General features: G+C 53.7%; 1 protein-coding gene and 1 long non-coding RNA gene across 14 annotated transcripts in view; one reads left to right on the forward strand and one right to left on the reverse strand.

Moving 5' to 3' along the window:
• PISD (phosphatidylserine decarboxylase) overlaps positions 1–26,852 on the forward strand; it is a 44,885-nt gene that overhangs the window by 15,669 nt on the left and 2,364 nt on the right. For 4 of the 13 annotated variants that reach the window (XM_074003947.1, XM_005567540.5, XM_074003946.1 and 1 more), the window contains 3 exons: positions 25,834–26,070; positions 26,266–26,404; positions 26,596–26,742. In XM_074003947.1, coding sequence (XP_073860048.1) covers positions 25,834–26,070; positions 26,266–26,404; positions 26,596–26,742 — 523 coding nt within the window. Of the gene's footprint in view, positions 1–21,830; positions 22,190–22,411; positions 22,642–23,167; positions 23,227–23,874; positions 24,041–25,833; positions 26,071–26,265; positions 26,405–26,595; positions 26,743–26,852 lie in introns of those variants that run through there. The other 9 variants (XM_074003944.1, XM_065522247.2, XM_065522245.2 and 6 more) reach the window with 6 other exon arrangements.
• Positions 13,294–25,010, reverse strand: LOC141407849 (uncharacterized). Its single transcript, XR_012418819.1, has 2 exons — positions 24,780–25,010; positions 13,294–14,778 (listed from the first exon to the last, which is right to left on the reverse strand). It is a non-coding gene; the product is annotated as an uncharacterized lncRNA (long non-coding RNA).

The raw sequence follows: 26,852 nt of genomic DNA on the forward strand, positions 1-26,852 counted from the left end.
AGCCATAATTTAACAAATAAAAAATCTGAAATATCAAAGGACCAGTAATAGGCCTCAATACCCTGGGCAAAAGAAGGGGTGACAGTTGAGGCTTTGTAATATCTGGAATGCAATGGTGATCCACTCCATTTTGCTAATCCAGATAAGCTGAGTTCATTCTAATAGGACATACGGTGACCACAGCATTAGGATGCTGAAGGCAAGTCTCAACCATGCTCTGCAGTAGCTATGTGAAATGGGACATGTCACTTTCTGTCTGGTCTCGTGTCTTTAACAGTAAAACAGCAGGTTGGGTTGGAACATGACTCTGAGAATTCCATCCAACTCTAACACAATTTAGGAGTATTTGCTGCCATTGGCATTACATGCTACATTATAGATTTCCTTCCAAAATCCTTTTTTGGACTTTGATTTTGACCATTTTCTTCCAATAGAATCTAGTATATGGACTTCACTTGATTTCTAACAATCCTGTAAAACCGTGACTTAGTCAACTGACCATACAGATCCAGCTGTGGGAGTTACCCTAAGAGATATGTCTGCCCTTGCCCCCTATGTCCATGTGCCTACCCTTTGGCCTGTTCATATGCCTTGGGCTTTGTAATAACCTACCTTAAACAAACAAAAAAGTTTTCTGGTACTATATCACAAATTCCATTTGGTAAAGGATAATTATGTAGTAGGGGAGTCACACTTTCAAAGTGTGCTGCACTCTGTTCCCTATGGCATTGCTGGTTTCCCCTGTAAACATCATTCTCCATTAGATTAGTAGGTTAGTAAAGTACTTGTAAAGTGTAGGTAGCACATGACTGTGACTGCATGACCCCCCTCAAGTGTTAAACCCACGCTGACATCTTTCTGACCTTGGGAATTTGTGAGGCTGACTCACCCTATAGTGAACTTGCATACTTTCAAGAAATTCCCACATACTTCAAAGGTTTCCCAAGAGAATAAAAATTTGGAAGAAGGCCGGGCGTGGTGGCTCAAGCCTGTAATCCCAGCACTTTGGGAGGCCGAGACGGGCGGATCACGAGGTCAGGAGATCGAGACCATCCTGGCTAACCCGGTGAAACCCCGCCTCTACTAAAAAAATACAAAAAAAAACTAGCCAGGCGAGGTGGCGGGCGCCTGTAGTCCCAGCTATTCGGGAGGCTGAGGCAGGAGAATGGCGTAAACCTGGGAGGTGGAGCTTGCAGTGAGCTGAGATCCGGCCACTGCACTCCAGCCTGGGCGATAGAGCGAGACTCCATCTCAAAAAAAAAAAAAAAAAAATTGGAAGAAACCTGCCACTTTCAAAATCGTAGAAGACCAGTGCCAGTAGTTTTTTAGTATCTGCTGTTTATGTAATTGGGGTTATTGCCATACATAGTTTCAGACCAGAAGATGGTTCTAAAGAGGACAGGGGTGATTAACTCATAAGTCCCAGGGCCTGGAAAGTGACAGGACACTGGAGTGGAGTGGCTTAATGCAGTGTGAGGTCTCAAAGCACCTGTTGGTAAATAACTGGGCTTAAGTTAGATACTCTTCCAGATTGAATACAATGGTCACAGAACTCCTCCTGGATGTTCTTTTTCTTTGGTTGTAGTTATGAGGTCTTGCACTGTTGCCCAGGCTGGTCTCAAACTCCTGCCTCAGCCTCCCGAAGTGCTGGGATTACAGGTGTGAGCCACTGCACTGGCCACTCCTGGATTTCCAAGTGGGACTCCAACACTTCATTTTATAAAGGGGAAGTGGTCTGGACTTGGAGTTGACATTGGAGTTTGAGTATCCCTTATCCGAAATGCTTGGGACTGAAAGTGTTTTGGATTTTTTTTTTTCAATGTTTGTAGATATAGATTGAGATAACTTGGGGATGTGACCCAAGTCTGAACACAAAATTTATTTTATTTTATTTTAGTTACTTATTTATTTTTTTGAGATGGAGTCTCGCTCTGTTGCCCAGGCTGGAATGCAGTGGCGCGATCTCGGCTCACTGCAACCTCCACCTCCCTGGTTCAAGCGATTCTCCCACCTCAGCCTCGCTAGTAGATGGGATTACAGGCACCTGCCATCATGCCCGGCTAATTTTTATATTTTTGTAGAGACAGGGTTTCACCATGTTGACCAGGCTGGTCTCGAACTCCTCACCTCAGGTGATCTGCCCACCTCAGCCTCCCAAAGTGTGTGGATTACAGGTGTGAGCCACTGCGCCAGGCCAGTTTATTTATTTGAGGCAGAGTCTTGCTCTGTCACCTAGGGCTGGAGTACAGTGGCACGATCATAGCTCACTGCATCCCTGACCTCCTAGGCTCAAGCCATCCCCCCACCTCAGCCTTCCTGAGTAGCTGGGAATATAAGCCTGTGCCACCATGCCTGGCTAATTTGTTTGAATTTTTGTGGAGACAGGGGTCTCATTTATGTTTTAGATATACTTTCTACACATAGCCTGAGAGTAACTTTATACAACACTTTTTTTGTGCGTGAAACAAAGTTTTTTGTTTTGTTTTGTTTTTTTGAGACAGAGTCTCACTCTCACCCAGGCTGGAGTGCGGTGGCATGATCTCGGCTCACTGCAACCTCCACCCCTGGGTTCAAGCAATTCTCCTGCCTCAGCCTCCTGAGTAGCTGGGATTACAGGTGCCTGCTACTGTGCCCAGCTAATTTTTGTATTTTTAGTAGAGACAGGGTTTCACCCTCTTGGCCAGGCTGGTCTTGAACTCATGACCTCGTGATCCACCCGCCTTGGTCTCCCAAGTGCTAGGATTACAGGCGTGAGCCACCATGCCTGGCCAAAACAAAGTTTTGACTGTGACCTGTCACATGACATCAGATGTGGAATTTTTCACTTGTTGGTGTCATGTTGGCACTCAAAAAGTCTCTGATTTTGGAGCATTTTGGATGTTCAGATTAGGGATACTCAACTGTATAAGTTTTCAGGAATGGCAGCAGGTTGAGAAGGAGAGTCTTGAATGGCTGTCTGGGGCCAGGTCCTAATCCCATCTCTGGTTTCACCTAATCACTGTCATCACAAATGAAAAATGTGAGATCTTCCAAATGTAACTGATACCAGAATTGTCGGGGAGCTTTAAAAATTATGAATTTGATGCCAGGCGCAGTGACTCACACCTGTAATCTCAGCACTTTGGGAGGCCGAGGCAGGCGGATCATGAGGTCAGGAGATTGAGACCATCCTGGCTAACAAGGTGAAACCCCGTCTCTACTAAAAATACAAAAATTAGCCGGGCTGGTGCCGGGTGCCTGTAGCCCTAGCTACTGGGGAGGCTGAGGCAGGAGAATGGTGTGAACCCGCGAGGTGGAGTTGCAGTGAGCCAAGATCACGCCGCTGCACTCTAGCCTGGGTGACAGAGCGAGACTCCGTTTCAAAAAAAAAAAAAAGAATTACGAATTTGAATTCCTTAACTCCTGGAAATCTAGAAAGTTTGGGCTAGGCTCAAGATCTGTATTTCAGGAGCTCTGTAGGTGATTCTGATGATAAGCCAGCTTGAAGAACCAAAGGCAGATGAGCCCTACCTAATGTTCCCTTCGGGGCTACAGTTTTTTTGTTTGTTTGTTTGTGTTTTTTGAGACGGAGACTCGCCCTGTCACCCAGGCTGGAGTGCAGCAGAGCAATCTCGGCTCACTGCAACCTCCACCTCTTGGGTTCAAGCGATTCTCCTGCCTCAACCTCCCCAATAGCTGGGATTACAGGCGCCCACCACCAGGCCTGGCTAATTTTTTGCATCTTTTTTTTTTTTTTTTTTTTTTTTTTGAGACGGAGTCTCACGCTGTTGCCCAGGCTGGAGTGCAGTGGCGCGATCTCGGCTCACTGCAAGCTCCGCCTCCCGGGTTCCCGCCATTCTCCTGCCTCAGCCTCCTGAGTAGCTGGGACTACAGGCGCCCGCCACCGCGCCTGGCCAATTTTTTGTATTTTTAGTAGAGACGGGGTTTCACTGTGGTCTCGATCTCCTGACCTTGTGATCCGCCCGCCTCGGCCTCCCAAAGTGCTGGGATTACAGGCTTGAGCCACCGCGCCCGGCCTTTGCATCTTTAATAGAGATGAGGTTTCACCGTGTTGGCCAGGCTGGTCTCAAACTCCTGACCTCAAGTGATCTGCCCACCTCGGCCTCCCAAAGTGCTGGGATTACAGGCATGAGCCACTGTGCCCAGCCAGTTTTAGTTTTTTTTCCTTTTTCCAGAGACAGGGTCTTACTGTGCTGCTCAGGCTGGAGAGTAGTGGTGTGATGATATCTTGCTACAGCCTTGAACTCCTGGGTTCACATGTTTCTTTCACCTTAGCCTTCCCAGTAGTGGATATAGGTGTGTGCCACTTCGCCAGGGTAGTTTTAATTTAAGTCTTTTATCCATTTTTGAATTAATTTTTATTTACAGTATAAGAGAAGAATCCAATGTCCTTCTTTTGCATGTGGGCATCCAGTTTTCCCAGCATCATTTGTTAAAAAGACTATCCTTTCCCTATTGAATGGTCTTGATATGCTTGTGGAAATCAGTCTTATTCCCTGTTAAATGACAGAGATGATACAGTAAACACTATGACAGAATGTTGGAAAACAGAGGACATCATGATTCCCATGCCTTCTCGCCATGTGACTGATTGCTTCATCATGAGCTTTATTTTTTATGCATTCACTTCTTGTCTTTGTCTCTAATTTTTTTTTTTTTTTTTGAGACGGAATTTCACTCTTGTTGCCCAGGATGGAGTTGCAGTGGTGCCATCTCGGCTCACCGCAACTTCCGCCTCCTGGGTTCAAGCAATTCTCCTGCCTCGGCCTCCCGAGTAGCTGGGATTACAGGCGTGTGCCACCACACCCGGCTAATGTAGTATTTTTAGTAGAGATGGGAATTCTCCATATTGGTCAGGCTGATCTCTAACTCCCAGCCTCAGGTGATCTGCCTGCCTCAGCTTCCCAAAGTGCTGGGATTACAAGTGTGAGCCACTGCACCCGGCTTTTTTTTTTTTTTTTTTTTTTTTTTTTGGAGACTGCGTCTCACTCTGTCTCCCAGGCCAGACTGCATGATCTCGGCTCACTGCAACCTCCGCCTCCCAGGTTCAAGTGATTCCCCTGCCTCAGCCTCCCAAGTAGCTGGGACTACAGGTGCGCACCACCACGCCCAGCTAATTTTTGTATTTTTAGTAGAGATGGGGTTCCACCGTGTTGGCCAGGATGGTCTCAATCTCCTGACTTTGTGACCCACCCATCTTGGGCCCCCAAAGTGCTAGGATTACACGCGTGAGCTCCCATGCTTGTCCTTTTTTCTCTATTTTTAAATGGATTCAGCTGTTTTTTTTTTTTTTCTTTTTTGAGACAGGTTCTTGCTGTGTTGCCCAGGCTGGAGTGCAGTGGTGCAGTCACAGCTCACTGTAGCCTTAACCTTCCGGGTTTAAGCATTCCTCCCACCTCAGCCTCCCAAGTAGCTGGGACCACAGGCATGCACCTCCACCACACTCAGCTAATTTTTTATTTTTTGTAGAGATGGGATCTCACTATGTTGCCTAGGCTGGTCTCAAGCTATCCTCCCACTTTGGCCTCCCAAAGTGCTGGGATTCCAGGTGTGAGCCACCCTGGAGCCACACTCTTGGCTCTTCCTCAGTGGTGACAGGCGCCCAGGTCCCGAAGTCTCTGGTTGCCACTGAGGCTTTACCACATCAGTTGATTCTGGTATACTGGTGGTCTTTGCCACCATGAATAATGTTGCAGAGCACACCTTTGCACATAAGGCCTTTTCCTCATGATGAATGCCTAGGTGTAGGATTGCTGCCTGAAAGGGTATGGATACCTTTATGATTTGTGGCATGCATTTGACTTCTAAAACAATCAGAGTATTTCCCCCTTATCCAAGGTTTCATGTTCCTGCAGTGTGAAAATATTAAATGTAAAATTCCAGAAATAATTCCTACTTTTTTTTTTTTTTTTTTTTTGAGACAGCGTCTCACTGTGTCGCCCAGGCTGGAGTGCAGTGGCGCGATCTCGGCTCACTGCAACCTCCACCTCCCGGGTTCAAGCAATTCTCCTGCCTCAGCCTCCCCAGTGGCTGGGATTACAGGCTTGTGGCACCATGCCTGGCTACTTTTTTTTTTTGTATTTTTAGTTGAGATGGGGTTTCACCATGTTGGCCAGGCTGTTCTTGAACTCTTGACCTCAGGTGATCCGCCCACCTCAGCCTCCCAAAGCTGGGATAACAGGCGTGAGCCACCATGCCCGGCCTCAATTCCTAAGTTTTAAATGTCTCCCTGTTCTGAGTAGCATAATGAACTCTCACTCTCTCCCACCTAGGATATGAATCCTCCCTCTGTCCATTGTGACCTCAGTGTCTATGCGCCTGCCCATAAGTCACTTAGTAGCCATCTCAGTTATCAGATCAACTGTTGTGGTATTCCGGTGCTTGTGTTCAGGTCACCCTTATTTGGCTTGATGCTGGCCCCAAAGTGCATAATAGTGATTCTGGCAATTTGGATTGCCGAAGAGAAAGTGGTAAAGTGCTTTCTTTAAGTGAAAAGGTGAAAGTTCTGGACTTCAAAAGGAAAGAAAAAAAATCATATGCTGATTTTGATAAGATCTATGGTAAGACTGAGTCTTTTATCCATTAACCATTTTATCCATAGCATGATGTCGAGGCGGGTGGATCACCTGAGGTCAGGAGTTCAAGACCAGACTGACCAACATGGTGGAACCCCTTTTCTAGTAACTACAAAAAATTAGTCAGGAGTGGTGACACATGCCTGTAATCCCAGCTACTCAGGAGGCCGAGGCAGGAGAATCGTTTGAACCCGGCAGGCAGAGGTTGCAGTGAGCCGAGATCGCGCCACTGCACTCCAGCCTGGGCGACAGAGTGAGATTGTGCCATTGCACTCCAGCCTGGGCAGCAAGAGTGAAAGTCCGTCTCAAAAGAATAAAAAAAAAAAAAGGTCGGGCTTGGTGGCTCACACCTGTAATCCCAGCACTTTGGGAGGCCGAGGCGGGTGGATCACCTGAGGTAAGGGGTTTAAGACCAGCCTGGCCCACATGGTGAAACCCCGTCTCTACTAAAAATGCAAAATTTAGCCGGGCGTGGTGGCAGGCACCTGTAATCCCAGCTACTCGGGAGGCTGAGGTGGGAGAATTGCTTGAACCTGGGGGGCAGAGGTTGCAGTGAGCCGAGATCACGCCATTGCACTCCAGCCTGGGAGACAGAGTGAGACTCCGTCTCAAAAGAAAAACAAAAAAAACACCAAACTGAAACAAAAAGGATGTTTTTATGTTAAGTTTTTATTCCACAGAATGATGTTGCTAGAAAGGGTAGCTTGAGGCCCAGAGTGGTGGCTCATGCCTGTAATCCCAGCACTTTGGGAGGCTGAGGTGGGCGGATCACTTGAGCTCACCAGTTTGAGACCAGCCCGGGCAACGTGGTGAAACCTCGTCTCTGCTAAAAATACAAAAATTAGCCGGTGTGGTGGCATGGGCCTGTGTTGCTGGCTCCTTGGGAGGCTGAGGTGGGAGGATTGCTTGAGCCAGGAGGTAGAAGTTGCAGTGAGCTGAGATTGTGCCTCTGCACTCCAGCCTGGGTGACAGAGCAAGACCCTGTCTCCAAAAAAAAAAAAAAAAAAAGTAGCTTGAGATCATGCTCTGGAAAGCTGCTTGCTGAGCTGCTCAGGTTGAAGATCCAGAGTGTTCCTTTTAGTTCCATTTAGCCCCGTCGCGTGGAGTGAGCACAGCTCGAATAATGCTTTTTGGCTTCCAGAATGCTATTCCCTTGAGTCCCTGATTCAACCTGTGGCCCACCAGTGGGCAGAGGTGATTTTCTGTGGGGCACCGAGGGCACTCTTGAAGGCAGGAGCTCAGGGACTGCTGAGAAGTAGAAGAGCTGCTTCTCTGAGTTTCTTTTCAGGAACTCATGATGTCCTGGGAACGCTCTTGGCTCATGGCCAGAGTGTTCACTTGGGCTCCACAGGTGTGGCTTGTGGCTTTGGCTGTTGACATAGGGGCCTGTGCCGAGAGCCGTGGTGAGTGAGCAGACAGAGGGTGGATGGCTACCAGGTATAGATCCATAGTTTATGGATCCGTAGTTTATACTGCTGCAGTGGTCATGTGTCCTGCCTTTGTGTGGCAGTTGTGATTTCAGATATGCTGCCTATTTGTCCCCAAAAGTCATAAATCATTCAGCAATCATGGCATATTGCCCGTTGCCTCTTTTCCTGAGATTGACAAATACTGTTTTAGATGATACCTCAAATGTTTGGTTACAAAACATCTAACTGAAAATATACAATTTCAGCTAGGCATGGTGGCTCATGCCTGTGATCCCAACACTCTGGGAGACTGAGGTGGGAGGATTGTGTGAGCCCAGGAGTTCAGGACCAGCCTGGCGAGGCAAGATTCTGTCTCTACAAAAAAATACATTAAAAAATTAGGGCCAGGCGCGGTGGCTCAAGCCTGTAATCCCAGCACTTTGGGAGGCCGAGACGGGCGGATCACGAGGTCAGGAGATCGAGACCATCCTGGCTAACACGGTGAAACCCCGTCTCTATTAACAAATACAGAAAACTAGCCGGGCGAGGTGGCGGGCGCCTGTAGTCCCAGCTAGTCGGGAGGCTGAGGCCGGAGAATGGCGTGAACCCGGGAGGCGGAGCTTGCAGTGAGCTGAGATCCGGCCACTGCACTCCAGCCTGGGTGACAGAGCGAGACTCCGTCTCAAAAAAAAAAAAAAAAAAAAAAAAAATTAGGCAGGGGGCCAGGAGCAGTGGCTCATGCCTATAATCCCAGCACTTTGGGAGGCCAAGGTGGGCAGATAACCTGAGGTCAGGAGTTGGAGACCAGCTGGCCAACATGGTGAAACCCTGTCTCTACTAAAAATGCAAAAAAATTAGCTGGGTGTGGTAGCGGGTGCCTGTAATCCCAGCTAATTGGGAGGTTGAGACAGGAGAATCGCTTGAACCTAGCAGGTGGAGGTTGCAGTGAGCCGAGACTGCGCCATTGCACATTGCACTCCAGCCTGGGCAATGAAACTCTGTCTCAAAAAAAAAAAAAAAAAAGTAAAAGGAAAAGAAAAATTAGCCAGGGTTGGTGGTGTGTGCCTGTGGTCTCCGCTACCTGAGAGGCTGAGACAGGAGAATCGCTTGAACCTGGGAGGTGGAGGTTGCAGTGAGCTGAGATCATGCCACTGCACTTCAGCCTAGTGACAGCGAGACTCTGTCTCGAAAAAAAAAAAAAGACAGGTACTCACTCTGTCGACCAGTCTGGAGTGCAGTGGTGTGAGCAGGGCTCACCACGGCCTCGAACTCCCAGGCTCAGGTGATCTCACGTGATCCTCCCACCTCCGCCAAGACTGCACCATTGCACTCCAGCCTGGTCTGTCTCAAAAAACAAATAAGGGAAAAGAAAAGAAAAACCAGCCAGGGGTGGTGGTGTGTGCCTATGGTCCCAGCTGCCTGAGAGGCTGAGGCAGGAAGATCTCTTGAGCCCAGGAATTTGAGACCAGCCTGGGCAACATAGCAAAACCATGCCTCTACAAAGAAAAAACCATTAGCTAGTAGTTGAGACAGAACTGTTTTTTTTGGCCGAGGCTAGGGAAGGATGGAGGCAGATCTCTGAGGGGAGGGAGTGGCCTGCGGGCGTCCTTACTGCCCGTTTTGCCTCTCTTGGGGTAGCTGTGTCATTTCCTCTCCGCCGGTCTTCTTGGCCAACAAGCGTTTCTCATCTTCCCTTTTCTCCCCACTTCCCCGCTTCATCCCCCTTCATCCCCCTTCATCCCCTCTTCCCTGCCCCTCCACAGACCCGGGGCATTTGGTGGACACTTCTGCTTGCAGTTAGTCAGGGCAAGTGGAGGTGAGTTTCCCATGGGGCGGGGGCTTGACAGCAGGGGTGGCCATCCAGACTCTCCAGAAGGGACGTGGGGCTGCTGTTGTGACCGGATCTGCCCCACATCTTTGGGCCTGCGCTGTGCCCAGTCACAGTGTCCTGAGTTCCTTTATGTTACCTCTGCCCTATAGATCTAGGTCTTGGGGGAGGGCTGGTTTCTTCCTGGGGCCACCACCACCTGGCAGCAGCCCCACAGCCAAGGGCAGGCACAGCCAAAATACATCTGCCTGGGTGGCCACAGAGCAGGGCCAAGCTCTCCTGTCCCAACCGTTTGGAGGACAGAGGGCCTGGCCCGAGGGGAGGCACTTGCTCAGCCTGCAGCTCCTGTGCCAAAGGCAGGGCAGCCTCTGGCTCTGTCTGGGGCCAAGCCTTATTTCTGGAAGCACATGGATCCTCCTTCCTTGCCACTCGGTCTAAATGTTTAGGTTACAAATATTCTGAGTGAGAAATTTCAGTCAGAGTTTGTAATGTGTAGGACGTGACGTTAGGAAGTGAAGAGCTTTCCTCTTCACTGATTCAAGATGACCAGTGCTGGGTGAGGGGAGCGGGATACTTGCTTCTTCAGAAGAATGGATCTAAAAGTTGACCTCTTCCCCAGACCGAGTCAGCATGGGAAGAGAATTGTGCTTTCACAAAAGCAGAGATGCTTTTCTGTAGCTTTCACTGTTTCTTCTCTGCTCCGGAAAATGGAGGACGAAGGAGTTCTCAGGTCCTCAGTCACTGGAATCAAGTGACATGCACGTCCAGTGAGAGTGCCTGAATGGGGCCCTCAGGTCTGAACAGAACAGCCCTGTGGCTCCCTCGAGCTGGTGCAGGAGGAAGTACAGAGGAGGGTCCGGTTCAGAGTGGTGTGAGACCAGGGTTAGATGACTGTTGCCAGTTTAGGGCTAATGAGAGATTTTTAATGGTAAATATGTAATCTCTCTTTTTTTTTTTTAAACTTTTTCTTTTTTGAGACAGGGTCTTGCTCTGTTGCCCAGGGTGGAGTGCAGTGGTGTGATCATGGCTCACTGCAGCCTTGACCTCCCACGTCAGCCTCTTGAGTAGCTGGGATTACTGGCATGCACCACCATGCCCGTCTAATTGTGTGTGTGTGTGTGTGTGTGTGTGTGTGTGTGTGTGTGTGTGTATATATATATATATATATATTTTTTTTTTTTTTAAAATAAGAGTTTTGCCATGTTGCCCAGGCAGGTCAAAACCTCCTGGGCTCAAGTGATATGCCTGCCTTGGCCTCCCAAAGTGTTGAAATTATAGGCATGAGCTACTGCACCCGACAAATATGTAATCTTTTTTTAAAAAGGGAAAAGGTTGGGCGTGGTGGCTCATGCCTGTAATCCCAGCACTTTGGGAGGCTGAGGTGGGCAGATCACGAGGTCAGGAGTTCAAGACCAGCCTGGCCAATATGGTGAAACCCCATCTCCACTAAAAATACAAAAATTAGCTGGGCGTGGTGGCGGGCGCCTGTAATCCCAGCTACTTTGGAGATTGAGGCAGGAGAATTGCTTGAATCCGTAAGGTGGTTTTGTTGTTTTGAGGCATGGCCCTAGGGGCTTGTGGCAAGGGCTGAGGTGTTTGGGGAGCAGCAGTGCAGGAAAGGCCTTACTCAGGAGCAGCCGGGCTTGCAGGGATGCCCACTCCTGCCTGAGTGCTGCTTCCTTGTTTCTAGCCTCTATTTAGAATTAAAAAAAAAAAAAGTATAGTACAGTATTCCAATTCATCAAAAGGAATAAAGACAGATCAGCCTGTCTGATCTGTCACCATTCGGCCTAAGCATAAGGCAGGACCCTGTGAAGTGGCCTGTGTCCTCCTTCTCTCCCTGTCCCCTGCCTGGAGCCCCATGGGCCTGTGCTCAGCACGCATCCCGGCGCCATGGTGTACCTGGCGGTGAGCAGTATCGGACATGTTCTCCATGTTGGTAAGCCACATACGTGCTGTAGCTTTATTAGTCTCATCTATAAATAGGGCCATTCACGCCCTCAAAAAGTTGTTAAATGAGAATGATGTGTAGGTAAATACCTGGCCCCATGCTGGCAGGGAGTGGAGCTTTAGTAAGTACTATTTTACTTCTTGCCTAATAGGTGTGAGTGTGGAAATGGGCAAATAGTCAAATTGGCAGGGAAGCAGAGCCTCCCGCCTGCTCCGGTGCTACCTGAACTCCCGTAGTGTTCTTATGCCACTGGAACTGGCTGGCAGGGGCCAGCTCTGACCTCAGAGAATTATAGGCTCATTCTAGGGCAGGAGGATATCACAGAGGGTGGAAGTGTGGCTCACACAGCCATGTCCCCATGGCTTTGAGCGGTCAATGTGTGGAATAGTGGAGGGACCATGTCTCAAGAAGATGTGGAACTCAGTAGGACATGGTGGCTGATGCCCATAATCCCAGCACTTTGGGAGGCCAAGGTGGGTGGATCACCTGAGGTCAGGAGTTTGAGATGAGCTTCGCCAACATGGTGAAACCCCGTCTCTACTAAAAATACAAAAATTAGCTCGGTGTGGTGGCAGGCGCCTGTAGTCCCAGCTACCTGGGTGGCTGAGGCAGGAGGATCGCTGGAACCCGGGAGGCAGAGGTTGTGGTGAGCCAAGATCATGCCACTGCACTCCAGCCTTGGGGTTAGAGTGAGATTCTGTCTCAAAAAAAAAAAAAAAAAAAAAATGGAACTTAAACACAAGGCTAAACTTCTGGGTTGGAAGGAATCCAGGGATTGCCAACTCAAGACACCTGTGGCCCTGCGTGAAGCTGTCTGCCAGACGACTCTACCTAAAACCACTGTTTTTTTTTTTTGTTTTTTTAGGCAGAGTTTCGCTCTTGTTGCCCAGGCTGGAGTGCAGTGGCGCGATCTCAGCTCACTGCAACCTCCACCTCCCAGGTTCAAGCGATTCTCCAGCCTTAGCCTCCCGAGTAGCTGGGATTATAGGCGCATGCCACCACACCCAGCTAATTTTGTATTTTTAGTAGAAATGGTTTCACCATGTTGACCAGGCCGGTCTTGAACTCCTCACCTCAGGTGATCCGCCCACCTTAGCTTCTCAAAGTGCTGGGATTACAGGTGTGAGCCACCATGCCCGGCCTGAAAGCACTTTTTCTTTTTCTTTTTTTGTTTTTTGAGATGGAGTCTTGCTCTGTCACCCAGGCTGGAATGCAGTGGTGCGATCTCAGCTCACTGCAACCTCTGCCTCCTGGGTTCAAGTGATCTCCCACCTCAGCCTCCCGAGTAGCTGGGATTACGGGCACATACCACCACACCTGGCTAATTTTTATATTTTTGTGTTTTTACAAAACTACTGGGCCTCCCAAAGTGCTGGGATTACAGACATTAAGTCACCACATCTGGCCTAAAGCACTTTTCCTTTATTCCACCTCAGTCTGCCCTTCCTCAGTGCCTGGGCAGGACCCTTAGGGAGCTGCTGGTGGGGCTCTGAATGGGTCAGGGGTATCCGGGACATCTCACAGGCTAGTGGGACTGCCAAAAACGATTCTCATCTTAAAGGTGAGTGGGGAGTTGGGCAGGGCTAGGAGAATCTGGTGTGTAGAGAAATAGCCTGAAGGCACTTTGTGCTTGCCCGGCCTCTCTGCCGAGATGTCTAGGAGGCTGATGCCTGCCTGTGGTTTCTTGTACTAGCCGTTAAGACACCAGCCATCTTCCTTGAGGGGCCTCTGCCAGCCCCTAGGGAATGAGAATTGGCCAAGAGCCAGGAAATAAGAATTAGCTGAGGACACCTGCCACCCCTGTTCCGCAGCTACCTTCTGTTCCCTGGCACAGGGCATCCCTCTAGAAGTAGTGCATGAAATTCACACAGCTGAGACCTGGCAGAGAATACAGGTGGGTTGGCTGAGGCAGGGAGGCCTCCATCTGCAGGTGGCCTGAGAGCCTGTAGAGCCTCACAGTGGCACTAGGTGGCACTCCCACCCAAGGGAGTCCTAACAGAGTGGGAGGCATGGAAATAAAGGACTCCATGGCCTGAAAGAAATATAATACAAGGCAGGAAAGTAAATTTCCAGGCATTTTTTTTTTCCCCTAATGGAAATTCACTTGTAAATGATTGTTCAAAATCCAGAGGCATTTCCCCACTGAAAATACATGTGGTGGAGGTCTGGTTGGAAGGTGGGGGAGTGCTAATCTCGGCGGACTTGTGGGCTGGTTTATGGGGTTGTTTTGTTTGTTTGTTTGTTTTTTGAGACGGAGTCTTGCTCTGTCGCCCAGGCTGGAGTGCAGTGGCACGATCTCAGCTCACTGCAACCTCCATCTTCTGGGTTCACGCCATTCTCCTGCCTCAGCCTCCTGAGTAGCTGGGACTACAGGCGCCCGCCACCACGCCCGGCTAATTTTTTGTATTTTTAGTAGAGACGGGGTTTCACCGTGTTAGCCAGGATGGTCTCGATCTCCTGACCTCATGATCCGCCCGCCTCGGCCTGCCAAAGTGCTGTGATTACAGGCATGAGCCACCGCCCCCGGCAGTTTATGGGTTTTTAAACACCCATCTGCCTTAGAGGCTTAGAATGGTTAAAAAGCAATGCGGGTGGATGCAGTGCAGCCGAGCTGGCCATTCCACAGGGAAGGGTGTGAGAGTCCCAGAGATCTCTCAGCACATGGGAGGTAGAATGTGTGCAGAAGCTGGGCTTTCCTCTGCAGACCTTTCTCCCCTGGTCTAACTGGGGCCTGGTTTTGTTCCGTCCCCAGGGACCTGTGTGGGCTGGTCTGTAAGTACTAGAGGCTTTGAGGAGGCCAGGATGGTCTTCAGGGTCTTTCCAGTTCTGGAAGTTGGTGGTGCCAGGATTCTGCGTCAGCATCTTTCTGTGCTTTAATTGCATTTTATCCCATGTCATGTGTTTCCTTGGAGTTCTGAGGTAAGAAGGGGTCTGAAGTTTCTTTGGGGCTCTGAGAATGCTGGGATCAGTTACAGTAAGTTTTCAATCTTGATGATAGGTTCTTGGGATCTTCACCTTTAAGCAAAACATAGAATGAAACCAGTTTTACTATAGGCTAATTGATGGAAGCAAGAGTTAAGTTCCCGTGAATGTTTCTGACCACAAAAACATCACTGAACTTTTAAAGACCCCAAACATTTCTAATATTAACCATTGAAATGTGAGCTATACATGCATTTATGAACAATTAATAAAAAGTTAGATAATTATTTACCTAATTACTCCAGTTCAGGGTTGCAGGTGGTCCCCTATCCGGGAAGCTCAGGGCATAGGGCGGAAACCAGTCCTGGACGGGACACCTTCCCATGGCAGGGTGCACCCACACCCACACTCACTCAGACTGGGACCATTTAGACACACCAGTGAGCCTAAGTGCACAGCTTTGGGATGTGGAGGAATCTAGGGTACTCAGAGAACACCCATGCGGACATGGGGAGAACATGCACACTCCTCACAGACAGTAGCCCTGGCTGGAATAGATTTTTTCTCATCAGTGTTATGATGACACTATTTGAGGACCTCCCGTAGTGATGTCTGGACAGGAGAATATTAGGAGCGGCTGTGTGTAAGGTATCTGCACCCTGTACCACATTCTGAGGCCCTTAGGAATGTATTGTGCCTTGCTCACCCCCGCCTCCCTGTTCCCATGGGTGCATTGTAGGTGTGGAAGAACATGGAAATCCATGGAGGAGGACCCTATCTGTCTTCTTCCCCCTGCTGCATCCCAGGGCTGTGGCTTGTCATGTAGCACTTGCTTGGGCTGGATCCAGGTAAGGACGACAGGTATATGGGGCTGTGACTGCACGCCCTTATGTCCTGTTCCAGGCGTGGCCCACCGCCCCATTTCTCCACAAGCCCTACAGACCCTCTTCTCCTGTTCCAAACCTTAATTCTTTCTTTCTTTTTGGTTTAAAAAAAGAAAGAGGTCTCACTATGTTGTCCAGGCTGGTCTCAAACTCCTGAGCTTAAGTGATCTTCCCACCCTTGGCCTCCCAAACTGCTAGGATTACAGTCATGAGCCACCATGCCTGGCCCCAAACCTTAGTTGTTTCAGAAACAAAGATGTCAGTGATAAGAAGCAGCTGGAATTGTATCCTGTTCAGTGGCTCAGAATGAGACTGAGACTTCCAAGGCCATCTCACCGTTGAATAGGGGATGGGTGTGCTCAGTTGCTCCCACAGATGTGAATGAGGCTACTTAATGCCACACTCTTTCTTTGATTGAGTGGTGATCCCTCTCAGACCTTTCTCCTTCCCTAAAAGAATTAAGCTGATTGGTCCGATCCCATGTGGGCTGAGTGCTTGTTGGGTGTCTGGCACCATGTGGGTATGGGGTGGGCTGCCAACCCGCAGACCTAGGGTCTTCCGATCTAGTGGGGTGGAAAGACAGCATGCATCATCCCATGGGCTGTGGATCCTAGTAGTGAAGCAGGGAGGCCTGTGTGCTCTAGGCTGGGGCGGTCGGACTTTGTTTATGGCTGCCCCTGTTCACTGGTCTACATGAGTTTTGGAGTCAGGGCATTCTCTATGTCAGGGATGTGCAGTGCCTGGAGGGCAGAAGGTCGGGGTGAAGCCTTGTGGCTTCAAGATGGGGTGTGGGAAGGATCAGGGATTTCGCCTTCTCTGGAGCTTCCAGGGCTAGCAGGGGTGCTTTCTGTTCAGTCCAGTGAAGAAGCCGGTCCTCAATGAGGTCAGCAGCGGGTGGGATTCTGAGTCTGCCTAGTGTTGGGTGGGAGTGGTGAGGGGAGGCAGCTGCTTTGGGAGGCCAGCCACAGGCTGCAGACAGGCGGCTCACAGACCAGCGAACAGACTGAGGACAGACAGGAGGCATCCCTTGGGAGCAGCCGGGCCCACCTTGCTAGTTGAGTGGGGTCCTCCCGTGACAATGACCAGGCAGAGCTGGTGCCTGCTGCCCTTCCTCTTCTCCCTGGTCTTGGCCCCTCCTCTTAAAGAGGCCCTCGGGTTGGGCTGGCGGCCCAGCAGGACTGGGGCTCAGAGGCAGCGGCGGCTTTAAGGGTGGCTGGGGTCGGTCTCCTGCCCCCGCCCCTGGTAGTCTGAGTGGCTGGAGCCCGAGCCCCGCCCACTCGCCCCAAGGCTTCGCGGCTCCGGGAGCGCCTCTGGGGAGTCGGAGCCCGGAAGCTGGAGCCACCTGCGGGTGAGTGAGCGGAGCCGGCGCCCCGGTCCGGCCGGGAGCCACAGGTGACTTCTTAGGGAGGCGCCCTGCCCCGCCCTCTCAGAGAGCCAGTGCCAGGTGGGGATGCCCTTCTAGCGCCTTCGGTCGCAGGTGGGCTCTCCCAGCTGCGACGACGCGGCCCGGCCTGAGGAGCCCTGCGGACAGGGTCGAGCGAGTCGTGGGCTTTTTTCCGTTCCCACGTGGGCATAGCCCGGGCCCGGGCTGCGTGAGCTCACTTCCTCTACGTCCATCTCCTGCCGAGCGCGGGTACGGGAAGTGAAGGGCGTACGGGAAGTGAGGCGGCTGCGGAAAGTGAGGGGGTATGGGTGGGGGAGGGCGCCGGCAGTGAGGCGGCTGTGGGAAGTGAGGGGGTGCCGGCTGGCATTGGCTGGGCCCGGGCTGGGGCGCCTCTGGCTCTGAGAGCTCCCGTCTCCTCCTCCGCGCTGCCTGAGGGACTGGGGGCAGGGTCCTGGGGAAGAGGGCAGCGCCGGAGGGCCAGGGAGCGGGTGGCAGGCTTGCTGCCTCTGCCCAGAGCCGGTTCCCCTCAGCGCCCAGGGTTGTCTGAGAGAAGGTTCCCTGTTTTTGGGCGGCTAGGACAGACCCCTGCGAGTCCTGCCTGCCGTCTTCCCAGAGCCTCCTGGGCTGCCTGCCACTGACTGGCTGAAAGGCGCCTCTGGGCCCTTCTCTTTGCTCCCTGGTCCATGTCGCCCAGGGAGTACCATTTTCCCCGTCCCCTAGTTGGAAAGTTTGCCTACTTCTAGCTCAGGAACACCGGGAAGGCAGGGTTGTCGCCCCACTGGACGCATGCCGCTGCCTGGTGGCCCGGCCTCAGCAGAGCTGGGGAGAAAGTCAGCCCCCCTCCTCGCTCCCCGCCTCCCGGGGGGAGTGTACGGCCCGCAGTCAGGCCACTGGGCACAGGATTTGGGGCCCTGGAGGTTTCTGCTGAGGCTTCAAGAGGCGTGGTCCTGGCGCTCCAGGCGCTTCCCATCAGATAGCAGGAGCCAGTTCTCAGGGTTCCTGGCTGAACACACAAGCTGCAAGGCTCCATATCCTCCGGCAGAGCTGACTGGGGGCTGCAGGCGACAGTGCCATATCCCTCATTGCCTGCTTCGCCTTGCTAAGGCTTGAACCAGAATCCAACAGGAGCAGCACTGTAAGTGTATACACGCATACCCCTACACACATCCCTGGACCTACACACACACATCCTCGCGCACACAACCCCTACCGGCACACACCCCCTCACCTACACACACCCCGTACACACACACCCCGTACACGCACACACCCCCTCACACACACCCCTACAGGCACACACCCCTATATGCACACACCCTCATACCTACACACATGCCTCCTACATGCACACACCTTGCACCCGTGCACACCCCCTCCATGCATGTAACCTCACACGCACACACCACCTATACGCATAACATACCCTCACACCTAACACACCCCCTACACACACCCTCACACCTACACACCCCACACACACACCCTCGCACCTTCACACCTATACACGCACCCCTCCATGCACATACCCTTGCACCTACACACGTATCATACATGCACACATACTTGTACCTACACGCACCTCCCCTGCATGCACAACATGCTTGCAGGCCCCAACCCAACCTGTAGTAACTGCTGCCTGGCCTGGGTGCATTCATCCACTTCAGTTGGAATGTTCCATTCCACTGGTGGGGGGGCAGGTATTGTGGTCTTTACCCTGGTTGGTGAGGGATGGGTGGGGACATTGTCCTACTGCTCTGGTATGGATCCCCAGAACAGCATGTCCTGACAAAGGTGCTCCCCACCCCCCATAGGGTCCTATCAGCCATTGCTTCCTACTCACAAGGCCAGTCACTGCCCGCAAGTTTGGGTTCCTGTGTTAGAACTGCCACCTAAGCCCCTCTTATTTCATCTTTCCTGTGGTAGAAACCCCTGCCTCCACCGGTGTGAGGTTGAGTTTTTGGAGAGGTGAGGTGTTGGAAGCCAGGTCTGAGGCTGCGTCACGCTCCTGGGTGGAAGTGGGGTTTCTGAGCAGTTATTCTGGGCCATGGTTGCAGCTGTGCTCTGAGCCTCAAGGGAGTGGGTAGCAGGAATTTACTTTCCCATTTTCCAGATGTACAAACCAAGACTTAGAGAGTACCTGTGACTTGCCAAGGCCTTTCCCTGCTCTCAGGGCAGGGGTAGAGGAAGGCAGCCAGAATTGCAGTGACCGGGTTGTCACCAGCCACAAGACCCTCTGAGTTCTCATGTTGCAGGTGACTGGCCCTTAGGCTATGTAATGACATTAAAGTCCTATTGGTCACAACCCTAAACTCATCTCCACAGAATGTCTTTGAGGCTTAGAAGGGAGGGAAGGTGTCAGCGCTTCCTCCATTCTGGGTACCCTTCTTGCAAGTTCCTCATCCAGAGCCTGAGGCTCCCACCTCATGTCACCCTCAAGACAGCCAGAAAGGATGAAATCTTTGGCTTGGGGTTCCAGGGCTGTCATAGGCAGAGGGCAAGCTGGGCTCTGAAATGGGGAGGCCAGAAACACTGCTGGCCAAGGAATTGGCTTTACCCTTGGGAAGCAAGAAGGCAGCGACCTCTAAGCGCCCCTTCCCTCTATCCTGCAGCTCTGAGAGGGACTGGCAGTGCTCAGCCTGTGTCCTGTGGCAAAGCTGGATTCATTTTCCTTCCTGGCGATCTTTTGGGGCCCACAGGTGGTAATTTGGAGGCACTGACACCCTGGTCTTGGTGCCTGTTATAGAAGAGGCAGAACAGTGATGTCAAGGATCTGAATGAGCAAGGACCCCATGCCCTCACTGGGCTCACCAGCAGGTGCAGTGCCGCAGCCTGGCCTCTCAGGATCGTTCTTAGTCTCTCCAGGGCCCACCTTTCCCTGATGGGCATCTGACTTGGCCCCTGGCCTCATGTGCCTCGATTCCTTAGTAGGGCCCCTCTGAGACTGGAGGCCAGACCCAGCCCCTCACAGCACCATGGAAAAATGAAATGCCAAGGCTCACAGGGGAACCTGCTTTGAGAACCCAAGGTTTTTGGCCAAACTGGGTTCATCTGGGTTCATCTTTCTGATACATTCAGGGCTGTGGTGGTCACTGTCCCACATGGTAGATTAGGGAGGAAAACTGGCAGGAGGCTGGGGTTCCCCAAGGCCCCTCCTCTCTGCCTCCCCTCAAGGCCATGCTTGCCTCCCTGTGAATCCTGGCTGTGAGCTCAGCTCCAAGCCTGCACTCTATCCACCAGGGAAAGAGCTTCCCCTTTGGAACCAGGCACCAGGCTCACCCCTGACTGCTGTTACCCCTCTGTTTCCCTGGCAGCTGGCAGGAGGCCAGCATGGAGCCTGCTGGGCCAGGGAGGGTGGGGTGTGTGCTCAGTATGTTGGCGGAGTGATTGGAGTGACACAGCCCTGGAGGCCTGGACCCTGGGGCTGAAGCCGGGGTGTCTGTGGGTCTGGGCCTTGCGATGGGATGGGCCTCTTGTGCCTGTGCCAATTTCCTGGTGCCGGCATCTTCTCGAGGGAGGATGCTGGTGTGTATCTGTTTGCTGGTGGGTAGGTGCCCTCCTGCCTGACCCACCTGCAGTGAGCTGTCCCCATCGCTCATTTAGGAGAGGGGCCTGGGCCAGCCCCAGCCACTACCTGGATCAGTGGAGAAATCCATGCTTGTGTCCAGAGCTTAGTCACCTTATTGTCCTGGCTCCAAGAGGCCACTGAATCCCATACCCGGGGCTTCGGTGACTCTAGCAGGCAGGTGCCCGGGTGGAATTTTCTCCTCTGTGGCTGAGGAGGGTTTGCCAGGGCGTCAGATGTTCGACCACGCGCGACCACAGTGATGTCTGAGTTCGGCCTCACAGCAGGCTGGCCATGTCTGGCCTATTCTTTGCTTTAGGCGGCAGCTCTTTGGGCCACATTTCATCATCTAAGGATGGTGACAGGTGCCTGCCCCCTTCCTGGGCAGTGGTTGGGGGTGAAGGACGGGACGGGTGGGCCCCCTGTCAGCCCATATCCTGGAGGGCCTTGATTGCCTGGGCTGAGATAGCAGCAGCTTTGGCATGTTTGCTCTTCCTTCCGCTATCTGTGCAGGCCAACGTGGAGAGGCTTTGTAGGGGCCGGGCCTGTCCTCCCCCCTGGCCAAAATGCTTTTCTGAAGCAAAGATGGAAAAAGGGGAGTGGAACTGGTTTGGGCTGCAGTCCTGGCTTGTTCCCAGCCCCAGGCTGGGTTTCCCCACATGCACAGCTTCTGAGAAAGGTCTGGAGCAGGGAGCTGGGTATTTTGTGTGTGTGTTGCGGGGCGGGGGTCAAGGCCAGGAGGGGTGAGGAGAGAGCCACAGCAGGTAAGATGCCAGGTTCTCACCAGGGCGCCTCTCGTGGCTTCCCACTCATCTCATTCCTCAGATGCTACTTTGTAACCTGAATTGAAAATGGGTCAGGTCCTGGCAAGGGAGGGGCCACACCGCAGACCGGCTGACGCAGTGCTGGGCCTGGGCCTGGAGCATGGGGCTCAAGTTCCCACCTTGTGTGTTTGGAACTGAGTGGTGCCTGAAAACCCTGGCAGCAGTGGCTGGTCCCCTCCCTGTCATGGCTTACTGGACCCAGCAGCCTGAGGGCCTTGCCCCCTGCTGCCTCCCCAGGCCAGCTAAGGAAGAGGATGAGCAGTGCAGGCTGGCTCAGCCCCGGGTAGCAGGGACAGGGCAGGTGGCCAGGACTGGGGACAGTGGGCTTCAGTGCAGGGGCTTTTGCACTGGGCTGCAAGCCCTGAGCAGGTGACCTGAGCAGGTGTGTGACTAGTGCCTGTCTGTCTGCAATAGCCCTGACCCTCTAATCTGCACCCTGTGAGCCACCAAGACTGAACCAAGCCCAGGAAGCGGCGCCACCAACCGGCCTCGCAGAGGCAGAGGCCCTGGAGCAGTGACAGCACAGGAGATCCGCTGGCTCAGGGGAAGGGGAGGAAAGAGGAAAACAAAGGGAGTGATCGAGTGAGCCTCGCCCCGCCCTCCCTGTGCCGGCCCATGATGTGTCAGTCAGAGGCGCGGCGAGGACCAGAGCTCCGTGCGGCGAAATGGTGAGATGCTGCCCACCGCGCCCTAACCCCACGGTTCCCCGCCACAACCTCCGGAAGGTCAGAGTTCACATCCAGCGGCCTCGCAGTAGAGGTGGCGGCAAGGGGACTGGTGGTCAGCCCCCGAGGCTGGAGGGGCCCGGCCTGGCGGGCCTGAGCACCCTGAGTCGGAGAGCCCGCTTCAGGTATCTTTGGTTCCAACCACGAGGAGGGCCCAGCAGGGGGAGGCTGCCAGCGGGCCTCAGACCTCAGGCCTGTGATATTCCCTACCCTGGTGCTCCCAGGCCCCCTCCTCCCAGCCCAGACCCTTGCCTCTGCACCCCACCTGGGAGAGAGGCTTCCCCATCCCCCTTCCTGCCCGCGTGAGGGGTGCAGCTCTTCCCGATTGGTCCCTGCTCTTCTGCAGTGAGTGGGGCAGGTGGCAAAGCCAGAGGGGAGCAGTGATTTGTCTTTGCTTGGCCCCTGCCACCTTCCTGGACCTTTTAAAAATACACCGGGGTGGGATGGGAGAGAAAGCAGGCACCCGGGAGCTGCGGAGATGCGGCCGCCTCTGAGCTTGAGCCTGAGCGGGGTTCGCTGCTGGTTTGCCTTTCCTGCTCTGCTGCTTCTATCAGCTGAGATGCCGCTTTGTTCCTTGGTTTGCTCGGCGACTGGGAGAGAGCACAGTCCCAGATGGCAGCCGTAGATTAGCCAAATCAGTTACTTTGCAGATGAGGAAACTGAGGCCTGGGGACGTTCTGAGTGGATGGCAGTGTGGTCTCCTGCTGGCTACCCCGGGTCTCAGGAGCATTTGCTAGGCCTAGGCACGGACAGGGTGGGGTGGGTCTTGTTTCTGCTCAGGAGGCCAGGGTTGTGGTGGAAAGGCTCATCCAGCCTCTGCTCTGGCTCTGGTGAAGCTGAGCCCCTGCTGAGTGCCCTGCATTTGTGCTGGGAGGGTGGGGAGAGGCGGGATCACATTTGCAAAAAGGGGGGGGGGGCCTTGGGTCGTGTGTGTGTGTGTGTGTGTGTGTGTGTGTCCACCTTTGCTGAAAGGAGGGGCTTGGGTGTGTGTGTGTGTGTGTGTGTGCGCGCGCAGGTGCGCGTGCAGCCCCAGCAGAGCAGACAGGTGCTTGAGAGCTTGTGGTGGGGAGGTTTTGTTCACAAACCTGTGGATGGGTTTTCAGAACCTGGCCTGTTACAGAAAGACCATGCAGATGGATGGCACCGTAGCTATGTGGTGCTGGTAGGTGGGGTGTAAATGCTCCCTTTGAGAGTTTGTCTGGCCTTGGCCCCGTAATTTAGCAGATGAGGAAAGGGGGGCCTGGAACCATGAAAAGAATATCCCAGATCCTGCAAAGGATGGTAGCAGAAGACTGAGCAAATGGTTACCCAGCTGGCTGGGTCGTAGCTCCTCAGTGCTATGCGCTGCCATGCCAGTGCCTGTGTGGCAGAGCTGGCCCCTGGGGCTCGCTCTCCTGGGCCATGGAGGCTGAGGAATGTGAGGCAGGCCCTGCACCCTGCTCTCCCCTCCCTGGGCCCAGGTACTTGGGTCTGGAGGCCCTTGCTGGGGCTGAGAGGTACCCCGCAGCTGGGCCTGACTCTCCTCTTGCGGCTGCCCCCACATTCCCAGTCCTCCCCAGCTGGCTGGCGGGTGGCAGAGCCTGGGAAATGAGTCTGCTAGCCAGAGGCAGCCAAACCCCTGACTCAGAATGGGGTTGGGACAAGGGGGCACAGCCAGTGTTTGCTGGGCTCCATCACCCCATGGCAAGGTAGCTTGCCAACAAGGGTGGGTAGACAGGAGGAATCCTGCCCTGGGTGTAGGTAGCAGTCTCCTGGGTCCCGCCTAGAGCCTGGCCACTGACCTGGCTGTGCATGGACCTGTGCCCTGCAGGTTGCACTTCCCCCAGCTGGCCCTGAGGCGGAGGCTGGGGCAGCTGAGCTGCATGTCCAGACCCGCCCTGAAACTGCGCTCCTGGCCCTTGACCGTCCTCTACTACCTCCTGCCCTTCGGCGCCCTCAGACCGCTCAGCCGGGTGGGATGGAGGCCCGTAAGCAGGGTAAGTGTGCACAGGGCCCTGTGGCCCGGACCTGCCCTCCGGGCAGGCCCGAGGTTGGGGTGAGGAGAGACTGAGGTGGCGGTGAGCTGTCAGAAGCAGAGGGTCATCTTCAGTGGGTCAGGGTTGGAAGGTTCATTGGTGGGCAAGGCCAGGGCAGCTTTTGAAAAGGCCACTACCTGGGCCGCGGAAGTGACTGCGAGGGCATGCCGTGCCCTGCCCGCTCCCCTAGCCTGCCTCGTTTCTGCCGTTTGGGGCTCCGGTTCTGGAAGGAACCCAGCCTGGGGATTCAGAAAATGGCATCTGTCTCTGACTTTTCTGTGTTCAGGCAGAAAACAGCTTAGAGGTGATTCTGAGCGGAAGCCAAATTAATTCTGGGATGCCAAAGGGTGGTTCAGGAAGGATGGATCCTGTTTGGGTTCCTTAGGGTGAGGACACCTTTAAGGAGCCCAGAGGCCTGCCCCAGGAATGGTCAAGGGAACTGGCTTGGCCCCTCCCGGCCCCTAGAGGGCTCACTCTTGCCCTTGGCTTCCCAGGCAGGTTGACCCCAAGGAGGAAACCCTGTTCCTGGGCCTTTGTCAGGTTGGTGTCATCAGAGCTCAGGGGCACTGAGGTACCCTGGACATTAGCCCAGGCTCCCACCTGTGCCTGGGAAGGGCCTGGGCTCCCATAGCCCTTCTATGTGACTGGGAATCAGCTGGGAGGGATAAGAGCAGCTCTCTGGGAGCTGCTAATTCCTTACCTTGCAGAGGTGTTGAAAGTTGGAATGAAACCACTTTTACACCTTGGGGCGTTGGTGTCTTGGTTGTGTTTAGAGAAGCAGCAGCCACCAATTAGAGGCAGTTTCTACAGTGGCAGCAGCACTAACAGGCTGCCACTTCCTGGGTACCTGGCCCTGCTGGAGGGCTCTGGGACCAACCAGTGGGACCCAGTGCCTGTCCTCAGGCCATCGTCTGTCTTCAGGTGCTCCAGGCTTCCCTGAAGGAAGAGAGAACAGAGGGGCCTGAGGGGACGATCTCCCTTTGCCTCCTGGGAGGAACCCCAGGTGCAGACAGCTTTATGGCCTGACTCAGTCACAGTAGAATGTTGAACACAAGTCCTGCTGTGGGGCCGAGGTGGGGCTCAGGGCTTCTCAGACTGCTGCGTCCAGGCCCTCAGTGCGCTGGCTGGACCTGTGGGGGCTGCGGACCCTGTGTCTGCAGCTTAGGCCCAGGTGACAGCGACATCGCAGACCTGCATCTGAAAATCCCTGATGTTGGTGCTCAGGGTGTCCTCCTCACTTCCTGTTAAGACAGAGGGACACATTTTGGGCTGTAGACTTGTTCCACGTACTTGGGAGCCTCCTCCTTTCTCTGGTGGTCTGGGATATGGGCAGTGACCAAGGGCAAGATGCCAACCACCTCTCCACATACTGTGATACTGGGGTCACCGTGGCTAGGGTCACACACTGTGGTTAGGGTCAGATCCGTTTCCGACCCCCACTTTAAGAAGTAAGACTGCTGGCCATCTCCCGTTCTGGGACTGGGGCAGTTGCTATTAGACTTTCGCATGAAATGGCGAAAACCACTGGAGTTGTACGTAAATCCAGCACTGTGTGTGGCAGGAGTTGGCAGGTGCAATCTGGTTCCCAGTGAGAAACAGCCACATCACAAAAGCAGCGTGGGGCACCTGGGCCCTGGTGTCCTCCGTGGGGTGCAGATTCTCTCCTGAAGTGAGATGTGGGCTCATGACAGTACTTGGGCTCTCTGGAGCTGGGGCAGTGTGGTCAACTCAGCCCCTTGCCCTGTGGCCTGCAGGTGGCTTTGTACAAGTCAGTGCCGACACGCTTGCTGTCACGGGCCTGGGGTCGCCTCAACCAGGTGGAGCTGCCACACTGGCTGCGCAGGCCTGTCTATAGCCTGTACATCTGGACCTTCGGGGTGAACATGAAGGAGGCCGCCGTGGAGGACCTGCATCACTACCGCAACCTCAGCGAGTTCTTCCGGCGCAAGCTGAAGCCGCAGGCCCGGCCCGTCTGCGGCCTGCACAGTGTGGTGAGGCCCGATCCTTTCCTCCTGGGGGAAAAAGGACTTTTTCCTGCCTCCACAGCTGGGACTCCACTTGCCCAGCACAGCCCCCTGGTCTCCAGCATATCTGGAAGCAGCAGGATGACAAGGGGAGGTGGGGGCTGTCTTCTGGGGGGAGGAGACCCTGCTCTCCCTGGCAGCAAGCCTCTTCTGTCCTTCCAGATCAGCCCATCGGATGGAAAGATCCTCAACTTTGGGCAGGTGAAGAACTGCGAGGTGGAGCAGGTAAAGGGAGTCACCTACTCCCTGGAGTCGTTCCTGGGCCCACGCACCTACACAGAGGACCTGCCCTTCCCGCCAGGTGGGTCACTGCACAGGCGGGGCCAGGCAGCCCTGCTGTTGTGTGGCTGGACCGGGAGGGAGGGGAATGCTGGGGAAGGAGCTGAGGCTGGCATGTGGGGCCTCCCTGAGAATCCATGTGCAGACCGCACTCGGGCTCCGTGCTGGGTGCTCACTGTGTTGGTGGCCCCCATGTCTGCTCCTACCCCACAGCCGCCTCGTGTGACTCCTTCAAGAACCAGCTGGTCACCCGGGAAGGGAATGAGCTCTATCACTGTGTCATCTACCTGGCCCCCGGGGACTACCACTGCTTCCACTCCCCCACGGACTGGACTGTGTCCCACCGGCGCCACTTCCCAGGTCAGCCTGGGGCCAGCGTGTGGGGGGAGCTGCCTCTGTGGACTTCACATAGAGGCTCTCAGCTTCTTGGTGTCAGGGGACCAGGCTCCAGGTCAGGGCCATCGAGGCCA

The sequence above is a fragment of the Macaca fascicularis genome, chromosome 10 (genome assembly GCF_037993035.2).
Source record: "Macaca fascicularis isolate 582-1 chromosome 10, T2T-MFA8v1.1".
Lineage (NCBI taxonomy): Eukaryota > Metazoa > Chordata > Mammalia > Primates > Cercopithecidae > Macaca > Macaca fascicularis.